At 43.8% G+C, this 26,477-nt stretch overlaps 1 protein-coding gene across 1 annotated transcript in view; it reads left to right on the top strand.

The window, feature by feature from the left end:
- The first annotated feature begins 12,699 nt into the window (after positions 1-12,699).
- NWD1 (NACHT and WD repeat domain containing 1) overlaps positions 12,700-26,477 on the top strand; it is a 98,275-nt gene continuing 84,497 nt past the window's right edge. Inside the window, exons 1-4 of the mRNA XM_056518149.1 lie at positions 12,700-12,834; positions 18,379-18,474; positions 19,118-19,224; positions 22,419-22,504. Coding sequence (XP_056374124.1) covers positions 19,122-19,224; positions 22,419-22,504 — 189 coding nt within the window. The 5' untranslated portion in view covers positions 12,700-12,834; positions 18,379-18,474; positions 19,118-19,121. The remainder of the gene's footprint in view (positions 12,835-18,378; positions 18,475-19,117; positions 19,225-22,418; positions 22,505-26,477) is intronic.

Raw genomic sequence — 26,477 nt, 5'->3', positions numbered from 1 at the left:
GACTCCGACGCCAAGCTATGGATTAAAGTAGCTTTACTGAGGGTAGACAGATGGTAAAGTCTATACAGTTCAGCCAGGGCCCACGGAGGTGACCAGTGACTCAGAGACCTCAAGAGCTTGCTGGGACTTGTAGTAGGACTGGATAATTTAATGCAGGCCACGCTGACTTGACAGTTGCTGACAGGGACTGACTTGACGAATGACTGACAAAGCTATGACTGTAGCTTACTTGCAATTGGCTGTGACTGCAGACTTGACTTAAGGCCTCCAATGACTCTGGACACACACACTGGGACTCGTCTATACTGGACCTCAGCTTAGCAGAAAGAGCAGAGCTCAAAGAGAGTGAGTTAGCTCCTCCCAGGGCTTATATGGGGGAGACTAGCAGGGAGACCATAGGTAACCCCTGGGATGACCAGGTCCCTGGTACCTTCTGGGTAACAATCACATGGTACATTTCTTAAAGCAACAACACATTATATATTATAATACACAGCAAAACATATATACAGGGGGGAAACAAGTACAAGGGTCCCAGCGGACACTGAAGGGAGGCTGCCGGACAGGGCAGCAAGAGTACGGGTAACACCTCCCATACTGGGCTACCACAATATTATAAGGAAATCACTTCAGGTATTAGTCTCAGTAATGTTAACAGAATACTGTGGATGGAGTTGCTAATATGGGGTTCCAAGGTAATAACGTCTTACAAAGGCGACACCTTGTAAAAAAAACCAAAAAAAAAAAAAACCTGCCCCCTCAGCCATCAGCGGATTGCTGTGATTCTGGTTTCTAAAGTCAGCTGTTAAGCACCAGCTGGTCACACTTCACTAAAGAATTTTACCACAGCGGCCACTGCAGGGAAAATATGGTATTACATGCCAACTATTCAGTTATATGAGTGACTTATCAGGTTTACTAGAGAGGGATCAGCTTTTTGTTATCTCACCGCTCTGGTTCATATTGGGGGTTCCTGAGCAGGGAGCATCCCATCATGGAAGTATTTGTGTAACGTGAATTATACCTCCTAACAAAAACATATGTGAAATAAGTGATGTGGCATGGACAGTTGCCCACATCATCGTTAAGTTGATTTATTTTTATAAACTATATAATGGCAAAAAATACATATTCTTTATCCAAAGGATAGTGGTTAAGTTTTAGATCACAGGGGTCTCACACGCTCTGTCCACGTGGTGGGTCGGGGCCTTGTGCAGGGGCCATCAAAAACATATCCTATATACCTTGGATAGGGGATAGGTTTTTTTAGCATGATACTTCTCAATTAAGTTTAGCATTTATTTTTGTGATATTGGTTTTAATTGTGGTTGCATGTATTCTTATCCTCCTTTTGAAGCAACATTCAAGTGACTTGAATGATCATTAAATGTGTTTATTTTTTCTATTTTAGTCTTTGGCATTTTTATTTTGTCAATTTTACAGATAATGTTTCATAATACCCTATGAATCATAGTATAGACATTATCAATCAAAATGATTATTGCCTGGTCTACATATGTGAAAAGATCTAAGATAAACTATAAAACTGTAATTCGTGATAGTGTATTACAATTATTATCTATCAAGATTTACAAAGAGCTTTACCATTACTATTGCTATTGAACATGTGTTTCAATATCTAGCTTTAGGCCAGTTTTACACAAGTTTATGTTCAGGGTTTATGTTTGGGGTGGAGGTGAGAGGTATCCAGGCTAGGTGCATTATTCATTGTTCTTTGCTATTTATGCTTTTTGTACCTGTGCATTCTTATTATGTCAGCCATATATTTCTATGATTCCCCATGTGGTTAATTGTCTCTTATACCTGGCCACTATCAATATTGTACCATCTATTCTCTTTGGATATCCAGCCCCTCTCGTCCTCCCATCTTTTTCCTGTGCCACCAGTTTGCCATCTTCTATATGTGCTTTATGTGTTTTTTTATATGATGTTGTTCTAATAAAGTTATTTATCTGTTTAATTTATACTTTGGTCTCTTATATTTTGGTGTGTACAAGTTTATGTTCGTATCATGTTTGGAGCATCCAAAGCACTAATAAATTGAAAAAAATCTCAAAATGGGGTGCAGTCATGATAATAATAAGCCAAAATCATATGATCAAATAATTCTTCATTTTTATTCTGGTCGCCATTTTAATATGCTCTTTAGACTTCTTCATGTCTCATTTTCTCCCCATTGTGTCCTTCTCTGAGTAGAGACAAAATGAATGCACCTTTTGTCAACTCAATACTTATGATTAGTGATAACAAAAGAGGCATCTGCTCTCTCTGAATAGAAGTGAATGTTACAAATTTACCATGGGATATCTGGGGTGGTCAGTGGATGAATAGTTATTTACCTCTGATAATTTAGACAAGTACATTATTATTATGGTATATATTAGTGATTCCAAATCTTTTTTTTGCCCGAGTACTACTTGGCAGCACATTTCAAAAATTGTCCCCTTATATAGTTGTAGGCCCCCATACTGCCCCCATATAGTTTAAGGCACCCCACTCTGCCCTCCTATAGTTTGGAGAAATGCAGGGGTTACTGTCCACAACAGCCTGGTGCCCGCGCTTCTCCTCTGCCATCCTCCGGCTCCTCTTCTCTGGGGAGCCAGATCAGCTAGTACCAGCAGCCACTGCTCATTTCTTCTAAAGTGGCTCTCTGCAACTTTAGGATCAGGCAGCATGGACCGCGGCCACTTTAGAAATCCAAACCGGTCATACTGGAAAAACATGAAGAAGTCTAAAGAGCATATTAAAATGGCCACCAGAATAAAAATGAAGAATACTGGATGTTGCAGGCAGCAGGACGTTCACCACGGCATCTCCAGACTCTGTCACTTCTGTCACATGTGCTCAGTGTGAACCTGCTTTCATCTGTGAAGAGCACAGGGTGCCAGTGGTGAATTTGCCAATCTTGGTGTTCTCTTGCAAATGCCAAACGTCCTGCACGGTCTTGGGCTGTAAGCACAACCCCCACCTGTGGATGTCAGGCCCTCATACCACCCCCATCTAGTCTGTTTCTGACCATTTGAGTGGACACATGCACATTTGTGGCCTGCTGGGGTCATTTTGCAGGGCTCTGGCAGTGCTCCTCCTCCACAAAGGTGGAGGTAGCGGTCTTGCTGCTGGGTTGTTGCCCTCCTACAGCCTCCTCTATGTCTCCTGATGTACTGGCCTGTCTCCTGGTAGCGACTCCATGCTCTGGACACTACGCTAACAGACACAGCAGACCTTCTTGCCACCGCTCACATTGATGTGCCATACTGGATGAGCTGCACTACCTGAGCCACTTGTGTGGGTTGTAGACTCCGTTTCATACAACCACTAGAGTGAAAGCACCGCCAACATTCAAAAGTGACCAAAACATCAGCCAGGAAGCATAGGAACTGAGAAGTGGCCTGTGGTCACCACCTGCAGAACAATTCCTTTATTGGGGATGTCTTGCTTATTGCCTATCATTTCCACCTGTTGTCTGTTCCATTTGCACAACAGCATGTGAAATTGATTGTCAGTCAGTGTTGCTTCCTGAGTGGACAGTGTGATTTCACAGAAGTGTGATTGACTTGAAGTTACATTGTGTTGTTTAAGTGCTCCCTTTATTTTTTTGAGCAGTGTATGATCGTTATATAATCTATATCACTTTTTTAGTTGTCCATGATCATATAATTATTGCATGTAACTTTATATTTTAACATTGTTTTCCTCTTATCAAGTGTGTTATACAGTCTTTTCAGCGGTAAGACATAATGGGAGCAATGCCATAATGTTCATGAGAAGATATGTTAGTGTTGGTATGAACAATTAGACTGTACATCTGTGTTAGGGAGTTGTACTCTAAAGTGACAACTCCTAAACTATGGCCTGGAAAAAGCACAAATGATGACAGTGAGTCTGGTCAAAAGGTATAGAACTGCCTAAAACTATCTGTTGTCCATGATTTAATAGCCCCGTAATTGATGGATGGATGACATTAGGTTATTCACTCTTAAATACTAACTCTTGATTAACTTGATTGATAATGAATGTAATTCCCTAGTCAATAGCTCCATTTAGTGAACCAATAAATGGTCATTAAGCAAGATGGAAGTTAAAGGTGTACTCTGTGCTAGACATCTTAATCTTATCCCCTATCCACAGGATAGGGGATAAGATGTTGGATCGTGAGAGTCCCGCTGCTGGGACCAACCCCACCTCTCCCCCGTGATCTCCGTGCAGACACCCCGGCATTCTGAACATTACATTCAGAACAATGAGTTTGGGAGGCCATGGCCGTGACGTCACACCACACCCCCTCCATTTATGTCTATGGGAGGGGGTTGTGTAATAGCTGCCATGCCCCATCCCATAGACATGAATGGAGGGGCCATGGTATGTCATCACAAGGGGGCGTAGTGAGACGTCACAACCACAGGCTCCTAAACCCAGCATTCTGAACATAAACTTCAAAACGTCGGCTGTCTACACAGACATTGCGTGGGTCCCAGTGGCGAGACCCCCGCGATCAGACATCTTCTCCCCTATCTTACATATTAGACACCCACTAGATTACATAGTAACATAGTTCGTAAGGTCGAAAAAAGACCAGAGTCCATCATGTTCAACCTATATCCCTACTGAGTTGATCCAGAGGAAGGCAAAAAACCCTCATACTAGAGGTAGAAATTCCTTCCCGACTCCAAATATGGCAGTCAGAATAAATCCCTGGATCAACGTTCTGTCCCTATAAATCTAGTATACAAAACCATAACCAGATTCTATTGGAGGACCTCTTATCAAAGGGTATGGTAGATAATAAATAATTGAATTACACAAAGAGGGGGGATCTTTTAGGACACAGTGATCTTTTACACTACAGAGGTTTTACACTCTACAGAATTACTCTATACTCCTAAAAGCTACCTGATGGATGGGGCCATGAAAAGTTAGGGAGAGGTCTTCAGAAATTCTGCCAAGCCTTATGATATGACGTCTGTTACGCCGAGCGCTCCGGGTCCCTGCTCCTCCCCGGAGCGCTCACGGCGTCTCTCTCCCTGCAGCGCCCCGGTCAGACCCGCTGACCGGGAGCGCTGCACTGACATTGCCGGCGGGGATGCGATTCGCATAGCGGGACACGCCCGCTCGCGAATCGCATCCCAAGTCACTTACCCGTCCCGGTCCCCGGCTGTCATGTGCTGGCGCGCGCGGCTCCACTCTCTAGGGCGCGCGCGCCAGCTCTCTGAGACTTAAAGGGCCAGTGCACCAATGATTGGTGCCTGGCCCAATTAGCTTAATTAGCTTCCACCTGCTCCCTGGCTATATCACCTCACTTCCCCTGCACTCCCTTGCCGGATCTTGTTGCCTTGTGCCAGTGAAAGCGTTTAGTGTTGTCCAAGCTTGTGTTACCTGATCTCCTGCTATCCATATTGACTACGAACCTTGCCGCCTGCCCCGACCTTCTGCTACGTCTGACCTTGCCTCTGCCTAGTCCTTCTGTCCCACGCCTTCTCAGCAGTCAGCGAGGTTGAGCCGTTGCTAGTGGATACGACCTGGTTGCTACCGCCGCAGCAAGACCATCCCGCTTTGCGGCGGGCTCTGGTGAACACCAGTAGCCACTTAGAACCGGTCCACCGGCACGGTCCACGCCAATCCCTCGCTGACACAGTGGATCCACAACCTGTAAGCCGAATCGTGACAGTAGATCCGGCCATGGATCCCGCTGAGGTGCCGCTGCCAAGTCTCGCTGACCTTACCACGGTGGTTGCTCAGCAATAGCAGCAAATTGCCCAACAAGGACAGCAGCTGTCGCAGTTGACCGCCACGTTACAGCAACTTCTGCCACTGCTACAGCAGCAACCATCTCCTCCGCCAGCTCCTGCACCTCCTCCGCAGCGAGTGGCCGCCCCTAGCCTCCGCTTGTCCCTGCCGGACAAATTTGATGGGGACTCTAGACTCTGACGTGGATTTTTGTCTCAATGTTCCCTGCATATGGAGATGTTGTCGGACCTATTTCCTACAGAACGGTCTAAGGTGGCGTTCGTAGTGAGCCTTCTTTCTGGAAAGGCCTTGTCTTGGGCCACACCGCAATGATCCTGCCACAGCCACAGTCCAGTCCTTCTTCGCTGAAGTCTGTAGTGTCTTCGAGGTACCGAACATTTCTCGGTGGATTGCCCTATTTGTCCTCCACGTCTAGGAAACGCACGCACGCACCCAGCTCACGTGGGTGTGGCGTCTCTTGCTTCGAAGTCTGCTTCTCCACGTCTCACGGTGCCCGTGCGGATTTCTCCTTCAGCCAACTCCTCCCTCTCAGCCGTGGCCTGCTTGGACTCTGGTGCCTCTGGGAATATTATTCTGGATTCTTTGGTGAATAAGTTCTGCATCCCGGTGACCCGTCTCGTCAAGCCGCTCTACATTTCCGCGGTCAACAGAGTTAGATTGGATTGCACCGTGCGTTACCGCACAAAACCCCTCTTAATGTGCATTGGACCCTATCACGAAATGATTGAATTTTTCGTCCTTCCCAACTGCACCTCTGAGGTCCTCCTCGGTCTGCCATGGCTCCAGCTTCATTCTCTCACCCTTGACTGGACCACCGGGGAGATCAAGAACTGGGACTCTGCTTGCCACAAGAAATGCCTCTCCCCCCCCTCCCAGTCCCGTCAGGCAAGCCTCAGTGCCTCCTCCTACACCTGGTCCCCCCAAGGCTTATCAGGACTGTGCCTTGCCTCCTCATGGCCCCCGTCCTGGTGACACCCTGCCCCGTGCCAAGCTTCACCCTCTGCCCTCCCTCCCCATTCCCACTCCTGCTGTACTGCCTGCCTTTGAGGAAACCCTACAATCACTCCCGGTGTCCTCGTCCCATGTGAAGCAGTTGCCGGACAAAGAAAGGGGGAGACCTAAGGGGGGGGGTACTGTTACGCCGAGGGCGCTGCAGGGAGAGAGACGCCGTGAGCGCTCCGGGGAGGAGCTCCCTGGCTATATCACCTCACTTCCCCTGCACTCCCTTGCCGGATCTTGTTGCCTTGTGCCAGTGAAAGCGTTTAGTGTTGTCCAAGCTTGTGTTACCTGATCTCCTGCTATCCATATTGACTACGAACCTTGCCGCCTGCCCCGACCTTCTGCTACGTCTGACCTTGCCTCTGCCTAGTCCTTGCCTCTGCCTAGGCCTTCTCAGCAGTCAGCGAGGTTGAGCTGTTGCTAGTGGATACGACCTGGTTGCTACCGCCGCAGCAAGACCATCCCGCTTTGCGGCGGGCTCTGGTGAACACCAGTAGCCACTTAGAACCGGTCCACCGGCACGGTCCACGCCAATCCCTCGCTGACACAGTAGATGCACAACCTGTAAGCCGAATCGTGACAACGTCATGGTAATAAGACAATGACTGTCCATGACAACACTGTGTAGCCAGCTTTGCTGTGCACAGAAGTTATAACTCACATGTTCTTAGTAAGATACCAATGCTTATCATCTGAATAAGACCTATTTTAATATATGGATGAAATTATATAAATTTGTATGAGGAATAGATCTTTTCTTTAATCTTCATGTTGAGATGTAAAGTTTAGCATATAGATCAATTCTTCTTCTTCTGCAGAGAACAGGTCTCTGATAAATCCTATGCCATTTAATTGACATTACTAATAATCCCACAAGGAAATGTATTCTACGTTTCCCTCCAAGTTTAGAGTAATATATAGAGTGTACTGTATATCTATAAATAAGATGTTGCCCATTCTTGATATCATAATATATCTACTATAAGGGAGATTTATGAATGGATGGTTTAGGTACACACTTTCTGAAGGGTTTTTATTTGCGCTCTTTTTTGCTTACATGCGCAAAATTTATCAAAAGTGCGCATGGTCCTTAATAAATGTGCGTACGTACACCAAAGAGATAAAAATTACTTCATAAGAAAAAAATAAAGAAGGAAAGCTCAGTACACTTTTACCTGGGCCTTTGAAGTAGTTTTTTTTCTTGGATAATGCATCTTTTTCATGGAGGTACATCTGGTAAATGGGTCAAGCTTTGATACTTAGGGCCCATACTACTTGGGACTGCGTGAGACTCAAAGCACCAAAAGTATGGTTAATTAAGTTAGACAGAATGTTAGCTGCAAGTATATGGGTTCCACATACCAGGCTATGTGGATTCTACAGTGTCTTGTGGGAATGGGAAGGAGGGCCAAAACAGGGAGAGCAAAGCATTGTAAGCATGTGATAGCCCCAAAGGTGTTTAGGTGTTAAAGATGTGGCCTTTTTATAATGGCAAGTGTGCATTTGTGGTGACCCAGTACAGAATCACATGTTCTTCTGTACTCCTGCCTATCCTGTGTGGCATATTCTGCTCAATGTCTGTCATGGGTCCCCTCTCATCAGAACTCTCTATATTTCATAGTCTAATGTACTGTTACAAAAGGGTTAATGTATTTGTTTTATCTATGTACTTTTGCCTTAAGGTGAGTATGCAGTGGTGAACATGTGACTTATCCGGCCAATGGGATCTCTCTAAAATCCTCCCATATATAGTGAGGTCAGGGTTCAGTTCTTCTCTCTTGAGTCTTTGCTGTGGTACAGTTTGGTGAGGAGTGAAGTCTGTCTGCAAGGTGGATCTGAAAGGAGGCCTGAGGCCAAGTCCAGCAACCACGCATCTACTACAAGTTAACCCCACTACACAGGTGAAAGTCAAAGTCTTGCGGTAAGCCTACAGTCTTGGGGATATTATACAAGTCAAGTCCAGCAAGTTAGTCTAGTCCACGTCCCTGAAGTATAGTGTGGGCTGAATCAGTCATATACAGCACAATCAACAATAAGTCCCCAACAAGCTGATAAGCTTCCCTAAGTTCACCCTGCAACAGGTCAACCACGCCCTGGCATCACGATAAGGTTAATTACACATTACCCCGTCCGACACCACAACTTTTGGTATCATGAACAGGAAACGGGTGTGTGCCTTATGCAAAGGAAACCCCCACAGTCTGAACTGTGTCCAGTATTGCAGAAAACCGCACGTCAGTGTGACAGAAATTGCTACAAAATTGTATGGGACTTTGTCTGTGAAAACGCTTATGTTGAAAGGTGCTTGTGTGGTATCCCGGTACCGTACCTTGTCCCGTACCTTGTGTGCTAAGTCCCGAAAGTCAGAGTTCCTGCATACCGGTAGGATCCTCCTAGTGGGATAACCCCTTGTCACCTCTTCCTTCTTTAATTTTATGTTGTTTGATGTATATAAATTGTATATATTTTATTATGTGTATAGTACTTCCAGGACCTTAGGTCACATGACTAATAAGTCTAATGTTAGGTTAAGTTTAAGGACCTTCCAGGTCACGTGATGTGGTCACATGATGTACCATGAAAGGACTGACAGCTGGTGGGAACCAATAAGCTCTAAGCCAGCCCCTCTCCATGTAAGGATTAACCAATCCTCGCTCTCTTGGGTTCCGGACTAGCAGAGAGAGAGGAGATCCGTGCAAACCTACAAGACAAAACTAGGCCTGAAGCCTACCAATTCAGCAGCTTACTAAACGTGAGTCTACCAACTCTAAATCCCGTTAATCCTAAATAATTCCCCTAATTCCAGCGGAACATCGTAATTCCAGACTCAGAGCTTATATACTACAAGGTCCCAACCAGCTGTAAGGAATTTACAGATTACTCTTCTGTATAGACTGTTTGCCGTTATCAACCTGCATAAAAGCTGCAGTAAATTTATCTACAGTTTACTAAATCTCCGGTTACTAAACCTCCGGTTGTGGACAATCCTTTATTCTTCCCTATCATTCCTGGGATGGGTGGCGGTAGGATATATATATACTGAGGAAGAACCTGCACCCTGGTGACACGACAATTAAGGGTTAATCCAGCACCCTTTCATCACTGCACAACTACACCACCTACACCCTACACCCCCAAGCTACCACACTTGTGAAAAGAGGGGGAGAAGAAAAGTTTATTCCGGCTACAGTAAAAGTGTTGTGCCATTGTGGAGAAATCAATTCTGTGGCTGTTACCTTACAATTGTAGAACAGGACTTGTGCTGCCCAATAAGTAAAGTACTGTCCTACCTAGAAGGGGTTTATCAGCTCCCGAAGTTACTGCACGTGCGAGTGGCCGCAGCTCTGCCCCAATCAGTCTCTGGCGTCACCGCCTCCCCAGCACAGCGAGGAGGAACCAAAAGGATCGCCCTATGTTTGACAGGGGAAAACTTTCCTGACCGGACCCAAGCAGGAAGTTCCCTGGGCGCAGCCAACTTAGAAGTTCCCAGCTGTTGCTTTCATGCCCAGGGCTGTCCCGCAGCTCCACAACACCTGAAAGACTTAATTAAAAAGACTTACAGCATCCAGGTCTGCCACTATTATCCGTGTACTGTCTGCAACTACCAGTCACCAAGTCCCTTGTTACCGGGTACCTGCAAAACAGAGGGGGAGTGTCTGCTGTTATCACTCCAACATTCCAAGTGCAAACTATAAGCTGCTGCAGCACCTCTTTAGCTTCCTTAACCCTCTAACTACATAGGACATAAATGTACGTCCTGGTGCCCTGGTACTTAACGCACCAGGACATACATTTACGTCCTGAACATTACCGCGAGCACCGGAGTGGTGCTTGCGTCATGCACGGCAGGTTCCCGGCTGCTATCAATAGCCAGGGACCTGCCGGTAATGGTGCACATCAGTGATCGCTCTGATGTGTGCCATTAACCCCTAATACAGATCATTGCATCTGCGGCAATGCGATCATTAAAATGGATGATCGGATCGCCTGCGTCGCTGCCCCGGGGATCCGATCATCCATAATGGTGGACGGAGGTCCCTTCACCTGCCTCCATCCGTCTCCATCCGTCTTCTGCTCTGGTCTGAGATCGAGCAGACCAGAGCAGAAGATCACCAATAACACTGATCAGTGCTATGCCCTATGCATAGCACTGAACAGTAGAACAGTAATAGCAATCAAATGATTTCTATTAAGGGTCAAGAATTCACGTGGAAATGGCTGAAAAACCCTTCACTTCTTTCTCCCCCATTTCCATGCGCAATTCCACGTGCAATTCCGTGCAAATTGCGCACGAATTTTGCCTGAAAATTAAATTATTTTTTCCGCCCGTAAATTTTTCGGCGTGAATTACTCTTGATTTACTACGTGTGAACGCACCCTCATGGTAACTTATGGGGACTATTAAAGTGTAAAAGAAAAAAGTTTATAAAAGTAAAAAGAAAAAAGTTAAAAAATTTGAATAATCCAGCCAATAAAAATGAAAATTGGCACTTTTTCCAATTTTACCCCCAGAAAGTATAAAGAAAATTAATTAATTTACATATTTGGTATCGCCGTATGCGTAAATGTCCAAAATATCTAAATATATATGTTACATATATGAACAGCTTAGCCAAACAACTACACGGCAAACATTTAAGCGCTGTATGTAGGTCCCAGAGGTACCAATATATAACCAAAAAAACAAAGAGACCCACAATACTAATAATATTTCAAAAAGGTATGACAATCTTTATTATAAAAAATAAGACAAACAATTAAAATGATTAAAAAGGCAGAGGATAACCTTGGGCAGGAGACAACAAGTGCCAGTGAATCTGGTATGGGTAATGTAGGTATTCAGTAAAGAGCATGTACGATATATAACTGACAAAACTGCAGATTCCTAGTATAGTACAATGTAGATATAACATCTAACATACATAAGTATAAGATAGGGAGCAGCAATACAGTATTATAGACAAAATGGAAACCCAAAAATTGGAAACGGAAAAATACCTAAAAAAGCTACCGGTCATATACCCACAAGCCAGGAACACCAAGCACCAACACCCCAACGCACGTTTCGCGTATGGGCTTCGTCATGCACTTTTTGTAAAAAAAAGTACAGATCACGGCGCAAAAAATTAGCCCTTATACCGCCGCTTATGTGGAAAAATGAAAAAGTTATAGGTTGTCTGTCAAAATAGAGGGATTTTTATACTAATTTGGTTAAAAAGTTTGAGATATTTTTAAAGCGGTCCAGTAATAGAAAAGCATGAAATCATGGGTATTATTTTAATCATATTGACCCACAGAATAAAGGAAACATGTCATTTTTACTATAAATTGTACAACGTAAAAACTGAACCTTCAAAAATTAGCAAAATTGCGGTTTTCTTTTCAATTTCCCCACATAAATAATATTTTTTTTTTATTTCGCCATACATTTTTATGGTAAAGTGAGTAATGTCATTACAAAGGACAACTGGTCGCACAAAAAACAAGTCCTCCTACTAGTCTGTGGATGAAAATATAAGAGTTATGATTTTTAGAAGGCGTAGAGGAAAAAACAAAGATGCACAGATAAAATTGTGCGTCCTTAAGGGGTTAAAGGGAAACTAATATCATCTTCCTTAAAGCGTCAGCACACCATATTGTCTTCAAGATGTCTGAACCAAGTACCACAGATTAACCGGGCACCAGCGCCCCTCCATCTTCTGAGGCGAGTACGCCACCTGCTCCAGCGGCTAGTGCCATGGCTCCTTCCACCACCAACAGCCCTGGTGTTCCAGCGACCCCACTGGTATTCATGGGGAATCCTGTACTCCCTACCTACATTGGAGTCCTACCCTGAAGGATGTCAAGGAGAGAATCCAGAGCCTGTTTGTATTTTACTCTTTTTCTCCTAATCAACAGGTGCAACTATTAACAGGGCAACTCCAGGGACCGCATTAGAGGAAGTCCGCACCTGGCCAGTATCCGAGAAGGCGACTATGGAGCAGATTTTTGAAGGGCTGTACCATGTATTTGAGTCACATTCTCCATCAGAGGTACATCTCCGGCTGTATGAAAGGCGACAAAAGCCAGGTGAGACTCTGAGAGTGTATGCTGTAGCCCTACAGAATGCCCTAGAGCAGTGATGGCGAACCTTTTTGAGCCCGAGTGCCCAAACCATAATGCACACCAACTTTTTCCCCCTCAAAGTGCCAGCACAGCAATTAAATCAAAATACTGAGGTTTAAATTTAGAAAAAACAACTCCTACAGTTGCCATAACTAATTAACATCTTCTGTTTTAAAAGAACACCACAACAGAGTTCAATGATCCAAACTTGTGTTTTTTTAAATTGATATTTTATAGTTCCCCCACATTAGATTGGCAGCACAGTTCCCCTACATTAGGCTGGCAGTATAAGTCCCCCCACATTAGGTTGGCAGTATAGTTCCCCCAAATTAGGTTGGCAGTATAGTTCCCCCACATTAGGTTGGCAGTATAGTTCCCCCACATTAGGTTGGCAGCATAGTTCCCCCACATTAGGTGCAGTATAGTTCCCCACATTAGGTGAAGTATAGTTCCCCCACATTAGGTGCAGAATAGTTCCCCCACATTAGGTGCAGTATAGTTCCCCACATTAGGTGCAGTATAGTTCCCTCACATTAGGTGCAGTATAATTCCCCCACATTAGGTGCAGTATAGTTCCCCCACATTAGGTGCAGTATAGTTCCCCCACATTAGGTGCAGTATAGTTCCTTCACATTAGGTGCAGTACAGTTCCCCCACAGACATACAGTCCAACCACCGATCCGCTGGACAGGGGTCACAATCTACTGCTATGGCCGACAGGCCATAGCAGTAGGTCCCGGGACCAGAGGAGCGCTGGTCGTAAAACTGAAGATGACGTGCAGGTAACTTACCATGCCCGCGCGTCCTCCTCCTCGATGCTCCGCTCGGCTGTTGCTATGGGCGCATGCATGGGACATCAGTGACGTCCCTGCGTACGCTACCTCCCGGCAGCCCCTGCATTTTTAAAGTTAACGCGGGGCCGCAGAAAGGTAACAGGGACATCCTTGTGTCCTGAACGAATGAGGACCGGCCCTCAGGAAAACAGTCATCAGGTCCGACCCCAGAATGACCTAAGTCAGGACTCTCACTTTTTGTCACCTCCTGCCCCCTTGCAATGATTGTTGTAGAAAGTGTACTTCTAGAGGCGTTAAAGGGGTTGTGCGCTGCCCTGCAGATTGGAGCTCCACTCACAGCGTCCGAAAGTTCATTACTCTGAACGCTGTGTGCGGGCTTCCGTGTTCGCAGCTGCCGGGCCCCTTCGTGACGTCACACCGCTGTCACGCCCCCTTCCCATAGACTTTGGAAGAGGGGGCGGGCGTGACATCAAGAGGGGGCGGGCGAGACGTCACGAAGGGTCGGGCGTGACGTCACGCCCGGCGGCTGCGAACACGGAAGCCCGCATACAGCGTTCGGAGTAATAAACTTCCGGATGCTGTGAGCGGAGCTCCGAACTGCAGGGCAGCGCACAACCCCTTTAATAGATACCGGGTCACAAGTGTCTACCATAGCTAAATGTGTTTTCTATCAGTATTGGGATGCTAGTCTATTGTGTGAGCCTGATGATGTTGATTTCAGTGTAATTGAGGGTAATGGGCAACCAGTCCCCAGACATGGATATTGGGAGCCAACCATTCAATTGGGTAAACATGTACTCACAGGGCAGGGACTGATTGTAACCAATGTGACAGATAAAGGATCTGCTGATTTCATACTGGGGATGAACATTATGAGGCATTGTTTTGCAGAGATTTTAGATGCCTTGTATGTCTCTCTTCCGAATATTTCCCCCCTAGACCAGCAGGCTGTCCAGCACCACCAGAAAGTCCTACAAGCTGAGCAGAAGTTTGCCAACAAACAAGGCGAGATATGCAGAGTACTAAATCAAGACATCAGGTCTGTGACCTTGCAACCTAACAAGGACAAGGAAAATATCATATAGTGCCATGCATGTCCCGGAGTCAAGAACCATGATTATCAGGCCATATGCTGGAAACCATGCAGCTTGAAGACCATCCCTTAGTCTGTGCTGCGAGAAGTCTAGTCAGTGTCTCAAATGGAAGAATGCCAGTACGGTTAGTGAACTTGTCTGATAACGCTACTGTCTTACCCGAGTACACTCCAGTGGTCCAGTTGTACCTCCTCGAGTAAAGAGATATTGTGACCGAACGTTTGGTGGCCCGACAGCGAGTGGCTCAAGTCGCTGGTGGATCCAGTACTGGACCCCCAGAACAATGGTGGGCGCAGCTCCAGGTAGGGGAAGCCACTACCCCTCAGGACCAGATTAATGGAGTTGTGAATATAGCGAAGAGGTATCATAAAGCCTTCAGTAAGCACCCACGACTTTGGGAAAACGTCAATGATCCAACATTGCATCCTCACAGGCGAAAGCCCACCTATTAAAGAGCGACACCATCCGGTTGCACCAGGCATGTATCAAAATGTCATGAATATGCTGGCTGAAATTAAGGAAGCGGACGTGATTCAAGAAAGCCAGAGTCCCTGGGAGGCGCCACTCGTTCTAGTCAAAAAGAAGGACGGAACTGTCAGTTTCTGTGTCAACTACAGGAAACTAAACAATGTCACACACAAGGATACTTATCCTTTAACACCAATTGTGGATTCGCTTACTGCCCTTGGGTCTGCTGCTTACTTCTCCACCCTGAACTTAACCAGTGGATATTAGCAAGTGCCCATGGCCACGGAGGATCGGAAGAAGACCACCTTTGTGACACCCATGCGTTTGTTCGAGTTCAAAAGTATCCTGTTTGGTCTGTGCAATGCCCCTGCTACATTCCAGCGTCTGATGGAAAGGTGCCTTGGACATCTGATCTTCCAAAATGTCTTGTTGTATTTGGATAATGTCATTGTGTATTCCAAGTCTTACCAGGAACACCTCGGTCATCTGTCAGACATCTTTAAAGTCCTGATCAAGCATGGGCTGAAGATCAAGCCGTCAAAGTGTCACTTGCTCAAACCCCAAGTCTGGGCCAAGTTGTCAAGAGTTGGCCTATACCTCGCACGGTGAAAGATGTCAGGAGCTTCCTGGGATTCACCGGCAACTACCGCCGTTTTATCCTGCACTTTGTCCCAAATTGCAAAACCCCTTACAGTTTGCCTTCAGGGGACAGTGAAGAACTATAATGGAAGACTTCCTATTGATTGGGCCGAACAGCAAGAAACAGCGTTTTAAGCTCTTAAGCATCTGCTGACGTAGCCACCCATCTTGGCATATCCGGATTACAGTCATACAGTCTGGCTATATACTGATGCCAGTTTTGAAGGCCGAGTGATTGCTTACACCAGTCAGAATCTACGAGGAGCAGAAAAGAATGAGACCTATTACAGCTCTTTCAAGTTGGAACTTCTTACCCCCATTCCTATAACATTTGGGGATACTGCAGCCGCATCTGGCCAATCAGCCGCTGCTGTATCTCGTTTAGACCTGCACACCCCATTCTTTGGAATTAGCTGAACAGAATAAGCCAATGACTGAAGTGGTTTAACTACAGGGGAAATCCAGATAATTAATCACTCCTCTAAGTGAAATCGGTATGTTAGCCCTTGGAGAGAACTTTAACCAGTATTTGTTTGTATACTCAACCAATAAGACATAGATATTTTAAAATATAACTTTTACTTAATTTTTGTAAAAAGACAAACAGCATCAATACTGCCAAAAACAGTATAGAATCAAATAATATCAATACATAATTATCTTCAGCAATATTTTAATTCCAATATAAGGATGAAAAACTTGACGTAAGCCCGTTGGCTTATTGGAGGAAGGGAAGAGGGGTACAGGTGAGTGCCCTAAATAATTAGATGTCCCTGCCTATTCTATCTCTAATTCCCTACCTAACATAAGTGTGGATGAGGGAAGGGTATAAATAGACCACAGTCAAGTAAATTTCAATTTACTAGTGACATGTGCAGGATATTTCATGCTACATATCCACTAGTACCGTATGCAAAATTTCTCATACTTCTTATCCTACGCGTTTCTCCCATCTCATGTAAATGGGTTCATCAGGGTGGAAGGAGAAATTGTAAATCAAAACCAGATAATATTGAGCAGTGAGCTGAAGAAAAGATAGAAGAAAAGAAAAAGATGGTCTTAGATGGTCATCGTCACCCAGTCAGGTCAGTCACCGTTGGTCTTGGAAAAATAAATGTGGTTGGGGAGTCTATTGTTCATATACCAAATATAAAATGCAGTGTTTATAATATATAATCAAAGTACCAACACTTTAAGATACTAAGATAAACACATAAATTTATCAAGGTTGATGAGTATCACTGTTGATGACAACCTAAAAGTAAAACAAGAAAAAAGAACATGTTTTATCCTAGAGTATAAAGATAATTTTAACAGTGAAAAGAGTCAGTACTCATAAATACTAAATTCATACCTTGTATAGTAAGGATCAAATGCATAGAAGATATACAATCAAAGTTGAAGAAAGTTCAAGAACCGTTTTTATGGATGACTACCCCACCAGTAGAAATCTAGATATGAAATAAGAGTAGCTTAGCTGGGTAAACAAATGAAGGAAATGATAATGGTAGTCCCTCTGTGTCCCCCAAATAATGAACAAATGGGTAATACCTTAAAGCAGGCAATGAATGTAGATGACATACGTCCAAATTTGTGGATCAGGATACGGTGTAACTGCCTCTTAGAGGATCCAGATAGATAGAAAGCTTAAAAATAAAGGGGATACAGAGCTGGACTATATCCTTTATAGTGTCCCTATACTATGGTCTTTTCCATCCCCCTGTCATTTGTTTTACCAAGCAAGAATGTTCAAGTATTAAACATTGTTTAGTGTCACATCTATGTCATATCTATGGTGTGTGATGTGTGATTTGCTAGAAAGTAAAAAGCAGGGTAAAAATCCTCTAAATGTGGTGATGCCATTCTTTTTGTCAGCCATTGAATACATTGTGATGGAATGATGTATAAGAGGTAATACTGGGGCCTGCAACTGCAGAAGGGGCATATGTATGTGTACGCAATCTGTGTGTGGAAGCAATATAGATCACATCCATAAAGATTTGTGCAGTTCCTGAAGTTTTACATTTCACATAACAACATCAGGGCATGTATCCTGTATTGTCAGTGTTATTTATTTAACTCTATAGACCTTACAACTGTATGTTATAGGTTGAATGGCAACTGAATTCAGAAGACCAGATCATAACTGGTTTGACCTGCCCCATACAAAGCCTGTAAGCAATGAGTGTGCAAACGGCATGTGAGTAGAAAACAGAAGTAGGTTTCCCAGCTCCCCGAAGACTCATTTAAACTATCCCTGAGAGAAAACATTTGTTGTTATAGAGATGGAATATTGTCTGACACATTGCATGTCTCTCACTCACCTGTATACAAAGGCTGCTTCTTCAGCGGTACCAGGGAAACTTTATTCATCTGAGAAAAAGTCACTTTCTGTAAGTTTTTTCTTCCAATTTTTTTTCTAGTGATATTCTATTATGAGTTTTGAACTATTATTTTCTATGGAGAGCCCATTAAAACTATAAAAAATATATATCCTTGTTCGGATCCCTCAGGCCCACGGAAGAAAAGTCATCTCTCACACCTGAATGCATTTCTCTCCAACTCTGTGGAGCGTGCTGTGAAAAAGAGTCCGGCCGTGCATTCCTGAGGTAAGAGCCAGTCATCAAGTGTTCATTGGGGGGTCCCTCCAATCGGACCTTGTGCATTCACTTAGGGAATATGCTTTTATTAAGTGCATAACCCCTTTAAATTCAAGGGTTTACTTTTTTTTTCTCCCTGCACTGTGGATGTTTGCTTTTTTTTAACACATGAGCAGTACAACTCTTAGATTTTTTATAATGTAAGGTAGATTGTATTCGACTACAATTCTGACTTAGAAAGCAAGTAGACCACATTTCATTAGTATTCAGAATGCAGAAATCTAAAGGGTTAACTAGTTTTTTTTTTTTTTTGCAACTGTCTTATGTCCATCAGTGTTATGCTGCAGGCCTAGTTAAACTCTACGTATGGCCTTATTGGAGTGCAAACTTTGCTGATCTTAGAGTGTTCATTAGGTCCCCCACTGCTATGTAAACTCATTGGCCCCCAGCAAAGAAGGGGCTCCTTTCCTCTAAACCTCTTTTGGCTATTGAGATTTTCCAAGGCTTACATTTTATACCATTTGACATAACACAATATAATGTTTCAAGTGAAAATTGACTCAAAGTGGAAAATGATTGGGGATGTTCTATATGATAAGTTACCCAATAACTTGGCTAACTATGTCATAGCATTTATCTATGTCCTTTTCAGAAAAATGGATTCAGGTACCATAAAGGACATCCTCCGAGGGAAATCAGAAATTCTGCCCGTAGAGTCATCTAAGAGTGTTCGACTATTCGTAAGCTCCACTTTTTCAGGTAAGAATGCATGATATTAAGGAAGACCAAAAAATCATAAGACAATAAAATATATATTTATATAAATGACATTATAACTTGTAATATACCTGGCTACACACCAGTGTCAATCACAACCTCTTCTGATAAGTTAATGGGATGGGTGACAAAGTGACAATGGCTTGTGAAATTCATGATGGTAGTGATAAGAGCAGTACATTCAGACATGTAGAATTCTAAAGCTGCAAACACTACAGGAATGAATGCAATGATTCTATTGGTCTTCTAGTTATCTATTGATCTAGTTAAATTAATGTCTTATTGGAGCAGTCAGTTAACCTCTGGGGTGCTTTCACACCACGTTTTGTACCTACGGTTCCCGAATACGGCTGGGAGGTGGGGGGCGGGGCTTAATCACGGCGCCCGCACTCAGCCATATTCGGGAACCGTATTTAATGCATGTCTATGAGCCGACCGGAGTGAACCGCAGCCTCAGGTCGGCTGCGTTTTCGGCCATATGCGGTTGACCACATTTTTGCCTGCGGCCGCGAAACCGCATACGGCCGAAAACGCAGCCGACTGCGATTCACTCCGGTCGGCTCATAGACATGCATTAAATACGGTTCCCGAATACGGCTGAGTGCGGACGCCGCGATTAAGCCCCGCCCCCCTCTTCCCAGCCGTATTCGGGAACCGTAAGTACAAAACGTGGTGTGAAAGCACCCAAAAAATTTACATATGTGTCAAATGGAAAGGGTTACGTAATGAAAATATTAACAAAATATTAAGGGTTACCCTGGGGCAGTATAAATAAAGTTACTGAACTTGCACTCTGTATCTTCTACAACCGCTGACCTCTTGAGAGCTGATCTCTGTGATGTTTGTGTGTTTACACCCACAGGCATATCTGCTCAGTTCCACTAACGTTATTTGAATTTTCTTGGTTTTACATTGTGATAAATCGAAAAAGCTATATATATATTGTTTCTATTTTATGTAATATTATCCCTTAGAATATGTTTACACAGTGTTTTTTAGTGGTGTGTTTTTGTGGCGTAAAATAATCCTGACGTATTGTAAAATTATAATCGTGTTTTCTTACGGCTTTCTGACAACTGTGTTTATTTAGAAGGTGTATTTAACCCCCTAAGGACGCAGCCCTTTTTCACCTTAAGGACTGAGCCCTTTTTCGCAATTCTGACCACCGTCACTTTACGAATTAATAACGCGAAAACACTTTTCCCCAATATTCTGATTCTGAGAATGTTTTTTCGTGACATATTCTACTTTATTTTGGTGGTAAATTTTTGGTGTTACTTGCATCCTTTTTTGGTGAAAAATTTAGAAAATTTTGCATTTTTCTAACTTTGAAGCTCTCTACTTGTAAGGAAAATTGATATTTACAATGAATTTTATTTTAATTCACAAATACAATATGTCCACTTTATGTTGGCATCATAAAATGGACATATTTTTGCCTTTTGAAAAAAATAGAGGGCTTCAAAGTAGAGCAGCAATTTTCAAAAAATTCATGAAAATTGCTAAATCTGAAGGGACAGATGTTACAGAACTACAACTCCCAGCATGCCTGGGCAGTCCAGAACTACAACTACCTGCATGCCTGAGCAGTCCAGAACTACAACTACCTGCATGCCTGTGACCCTCCAGATGTTGCAAATCTACAACGCCCAGCATGCCCAGACAGCCTTTGGCTGTATGGGCATGCTGGGAGTTGCAGTTTGGCCTTCCTAGTGGTTGCCACAGTAAAGATCGTTTTACTTTCACTTTCAATCCCCCCCCCCACCGTTGCTTCCCTACCTGATCCAGTATCCAGCAGTCTCCAGCGAAGATCCGGGGTCCCCAGGCATCTTCTCCTGCAGGTACGGCCTCCATCTTCTTCCCACGATCCCCTCGACATCCAGGGGTGGGCAGAACGGGGGGTTTCCATGGCAACCCCCTGTCCTGCGCTGCCATTGGTCAGAACTCAGTTCTTACTAATAGCAGGGGATAGGAGGAGATCGCAGCACTGCGACCTCACTACAATCCATTAAGCTGATCGGGGCTGTCACTGACAACTCCGATCATCCCTATTTTCTGGGTGATCGGGTCACCAGAGACCCGATCAGCCCGGAATTAGAGACGATCGCATGTCTGAATTGACATGCGATTTTCTCCGATCGACGACATGGGGGGGGGGGGGGTCTCAGGACCCCCCTGGGCGATATGCCGGGGTGCCTGCTGAATGATTTCAGCAGGCGTCCCGATCCGGTCCCCAACCGGCTAGCGGCGGGGACCGGAATTCCCACGGGCGTATCCATACGCCCTGCGTCCTTAAAGGGGTATTCCAGGCCAAAACTTTTTTTTTATATATCAACTGGTTCCGGAAAGTTAAACAGATTTGTAAATTACTTCTATTAAAAAATCTTAATCTTTCCAATAGTTATTAGTTTCTGAAGTTGAGTTGTTGTTTTCTGTCTGACTGCTCTCTGATGACTTACGTCCCGGGAGCTGTGCAGTTCCTATGGGGATATTCTCCCATCATGCACAGCTCCCGGGACGTGACATCATCATTGAGCAGTTAGACAGAAAACTTCAGACGCTAATAATTATTGGAAGGATTAAGATTTTTTAATAGAAGTAATTTACAAATCTGTTTAACTTGTTGATATATATATAAAAAAAGGTTTTGCCTGGAATACCCCTTTAAGGACTCGGGATGCAGGGCGTATGGATACGCGCTGCGTCCTTAACAGGTTAAACATTTCTGTCAGTATTTTTTGCTTATGTTTGCTTTTCTCTAATGCTTTATATTTTTGGTGCTTTTTTTTTTCCATTATTTTTTTAAAATTATTATTATTATTATTATTCATTCACCTGCTCCCTGACCAATTACGGTAGCTACACTTACATCATTATAAAGTCAAAAGTCATTCCTTTTGACATCCTTTTGGGACAACAAATGCCTTCTTTAATTTCTACATGTGAAAAAAACATGTGTAGACAATCAAAAATAGTAAAGGTATTTAAAAAAATAATGCATCTGCGTATATATATATATATATATATATATTTATTTGACTATTTTTTTTTATACACTATTATGTGCACAGGCAACCACTTTCCCATACATAGAGCACATACATTTTAAAATAAAATTTTTTATAAACGATTCCGGCTATGTATTGATATCTCTCATTGTCATATACCCCTTTTAGATATGGCAGAAGAACGTAATGCACTATTGGAGATGGCCTATCCTGAGATACAAGCTTTTTGTCAGAATCATGGATTAACATTTGAGGTAACATATTCAAAAATATATATGAGCTAGTATATTATAGACTTTTATTGACATGAGACCTGTATACAGTAGCATGGGACACTACATTACCCCCTTAAGGGATAACTGTCATATGGATCAACCCCACTAACTTGAATATAATGGTGGTTTGTGTGAGTAAAATAATGTATGTCTTACCCCAATTTGTTCAGCCATTCCTGAGATATGCAAATTAACTCTTAACTGCACTGAAGTTGAAGACTATATGCACCTCTGACACCTTCCCCTGGATCTGATTTGCGCTTCCCGCTCATCAATATTTATATCCTTCTACTTGATAAGCAAGGTGGTGCAAATGGGACCCAGATGACAGCTGCAGATAGTCCTTAAAGGGGTATTCCAGGAAAAAACTTTTTTACATATATCAACTAGCTCCAGCAAGTTAAACAGATTTGTAAATTACGTCTATTAAAAAATCTTAATCCTTTCAGTACTTATGAGCTTCTGAAGTTAAGGTTGTTCTTTTCTGTCTAAGTGCTCTCTGATGACACGTGTCTCGGTAAACACCCAGTTTAGAAGAGGTTTGCTATGGGGATTTGCTTCTAAACTGGGCGTTTCCGGAGACAGGTATCATCAGAGAGGACTTAGACAGAAAAGAACAACCTTAACTTCAGAAGCTCATAAGTACTGAAAGGATTAAGATTTTTTAATAGAAGTAATTTACAAATCTGTTTAACTTTCTGGAGCCAGTTGTTATATAAAAAAAAGGTTTTTCCTGGATAACCCCTTTAAACCTTCAGTGCATTTAGGAGTTCTTTTCCATATTACAAGATTGTGCTATATTATGGAAATGGCAAAATGTATTGGGGAAAAAGCTACATTGGTTTACTCAGGATCACCAAGACTAATCATCTGTATATTCAGGTTATTGGGGTTGCTCCATTTGTCAGTTTTCCTTTAAAGAGCAAGCCAATTTTGGCCTGGTAGGATGTTTTTTCTATTGAGATAAATAGGTGTAATCTGAAGTGTTCCCATTATTTTGGACATATATGTGGGTTTATCACACACATATCTCATGCTGTTTATTTTCTCCTTCCGTCAAACCAATTTTTGTATAGAACTTTTATTTAAAAGTTAATGCACAACAAACCATAACACATTTTATTACCTAGAATATACTTTTAATATCGACTCCCCCATGTCGGAGATCACCGCAAATTGCCGGTCAATCGGTTCCCCGGTAACACAGAAAAAGGGTGATAGGTGCTGTCCGAAACACCCTTTACCAGCAGGACTGAGGTGGCACTGAATTAGGACTCCTGCTGGGGGTGTCAATAAATGTACCCGCTCCACCCCCTATTCTGGAGGGCGAGAGAGGGTGCCAAGAGTGGACACTGGCATCTGGGCCCAGGACAAGCGACGGCAATGAGGAGAGAGCAGGCAACAGCATGCGGTAAGGCTGTGCACAGCATGCAGAAAGGGGAATACCGGGAGTTGTTCTGCAACAGCAGAAGGCACAGCTACAAATCCCAGCATGACCTTTGGCTGTCTGTGCATGCTGGGACTTGTAGTTATGCAAAATCTGGAGGCTCACTTTTTCATAGAAAAAATATGCCTCCAGCTGTTGCATAACTACAACTCCCAGCATCCACAGACAGCCAAAAGGCATGCTAGGAGTTTTAGTTGTGCCTCCAGCTGCTGCATAACTACAACTCCCAGCATGCCCTTTGAATGTGTATGCTGGAAGTTGTATTATACAACAGCTGGAGGTGAGTGCTGTGAACCTCCAGCTGTTGTATAATACTACTCTCAGCATGCATAGTCAAAAGGCATGCTGGGAGTTATAGTTATGCAACAGCTGGAGGCACAATTACAACTCCCAGCCTGCCCTTTGGCAGTCTGTGCATGCTGGAAGAAGTGTGCCTACAGCTGTTGCATAACTACAACTTGCAGCACACACAGACAGACAAAGGTCATGCTGGGAGTTGTAGTTGTGCCTCCAGTTGTTGCATAACTACAACTCCCAGTGTGCCCTTCAGCTGTCAGTACATGGTTACACTGGTTGCGAAACACTGGGTTAGGGTTTGTTACCTAACTTAGTGTTTCTCAACCAGTGTGCCTCCAACTGTTGCAAAACTACAACTCCCAGCATGCACTGACAGATCGTGGATGCTTGAAGTTGTAGTTTTGCAACAGTTGGAGGTACACTGGTGCGGAAACACTGCGGTAGCCTGTTACGTAACGTGTTTCCCAACAAGTGTGCCCCCAGCTGTTGCATGACTACAACTCCCAGCATTCACGGTCTGTCAGTGCATGCTGGGAGTTGTAGTTCTTCAACAGCTGGAGGTTTTCCCCCTCCATGTGAATGTATAGGGTAGTGTTTTTAGGGTACATTCACATGGGCAGGGGTTTACATCGAGTCTCCCGCTTCAAGTTTGAGCTGTGAGGCAAATTTTCTGCTGCAGCTCAAACTCCCAGCTGTGAACCCCCGCCCGTGTGAATGTACCCTAAAAACGCTACACTACACTATAGTACACTACACAAAACAAACAGTAAAACACTACATATACACACCCTTACATAATAACCTCCCCCCCCCCCCATAGAAATTTAAAATGTGTTGGTACTGTTTCCAAAACGGAGCCTCCAGCTGTTGTAAAACAACAACTCCCAGTATTGCCGGACAGCCATTGACTGTCCAGGCATGTTGGGAGTTTTGCAACAGCTGGAGGCACCCTGACTGGGAAACACTGTCGTAGGCTATTTGTGTTGGAGGAGGCAAGCGCCAAACTTGCATCTGGGTCCACCCCTATGAAAATCCCTAATCTAGGCCTCAAATGCTCATGGCGCTCTCTCACTTGGGAGCCCTGGGGTATTTCAAGGCAACAGTTTTGGGCCACATGTGGGGCATTTCTGTATTCGGGAGAAATTGTGTTACAAATTTTGTGGGGCTTTTTCTCCTTTTACCCCTTGTGAAAAGGTAAAGTTGGGGTCTACATCAGCATGTTAGTGTAAAAAAATACATTTTTTAAACTAACATGCTGGTGTTGCCCCATACTTTTCATTTTCACAAGAGGTAAAAAAACAAAAGACCCCCAAAATGTAACACAATTTCTCCTGAGTACAGAAATACCCCATATGTGGAACGTATGTGGGCGCACAACAGGGCTCAGGAATGAGAGTGCACCATGTACATTTGAGACCTAAATTGGTGATTTGCGTAGGGGTTACAGCAGTTCTGACAAACGCTAAAAAAAACATCCACATGTACCCCATTATGGAGATGACACCCCTCATTGAACGTACCTACAGGTATAGTGAGCCTTAACATCTCACAGGTGTTTGACCAATTTTCGTTAAAGTTGGACATGAAAATTATTATATTTTTTTTTAACTAAAATTCTGGTGTTACCCCAAATTTTTCATTTTCACAAGGGGTAATAGGAGAAAAATCCCCCCAAAATTTGTAAGCACATTTCTTCTGAGTAAGGCAATACCCCATATGTGGATATAAAGTGCTCAGCAGGCACACTACAATGCTCAGAAGAGAAGGAGCACCATTGGGCTTTTGGAGAGAGAATTGAAGGACATGGGGGTTTACAAAGCCCCTTGGTGCCAGAACAGTGGACCCCCCACATGTGACCCCATTATGGAAACTACACCCCTTACAGAATGTAATAAGGGGTGCAGTGAGCATTTCCACCCCACAGGTGTTTGACAGATTTTTTGAACAGTGGACAATTGTATTTTTCATTTGAAAAGCCCACTGTTCGAAAGATCTGTCAAATGCCAATGGGATGTAAATGCTCACTGCACCCCTTATGAGAGGTGTAGTTTCCAAAATGGGGTCACGTGTGGGGGGGGGGGCACTGTCCTGGTACCATGGGGGCTTTGTAAATGCACATGGCCCTTGACTTCCATTCCAAACAAATTCTCTCTCCAAAAGCCCAATTGCGCTCCTTCTCTTCTGAGCCCTGTAGTGCACCCGCAGAGC

This window comes from Hyla sarda, chromosome 1 (genome assembly GCF_029499605.1).
Source record: "Hyla sarda isolate aHylSar1 chromosome 1, aHylSar1.hap1, whole genome shotgun sequence".
Lineage (NCBI taxonomy): Eukaryota > Metazoa > Chordata > Amphibia > Anura > Hylidae > Hyla > Hyla sarda.
The sequence above is the reverse complement of the archived record's forward strand: the minus strand, read 5'-3'. Positions and strand labels throughout refer to the sequence as shown.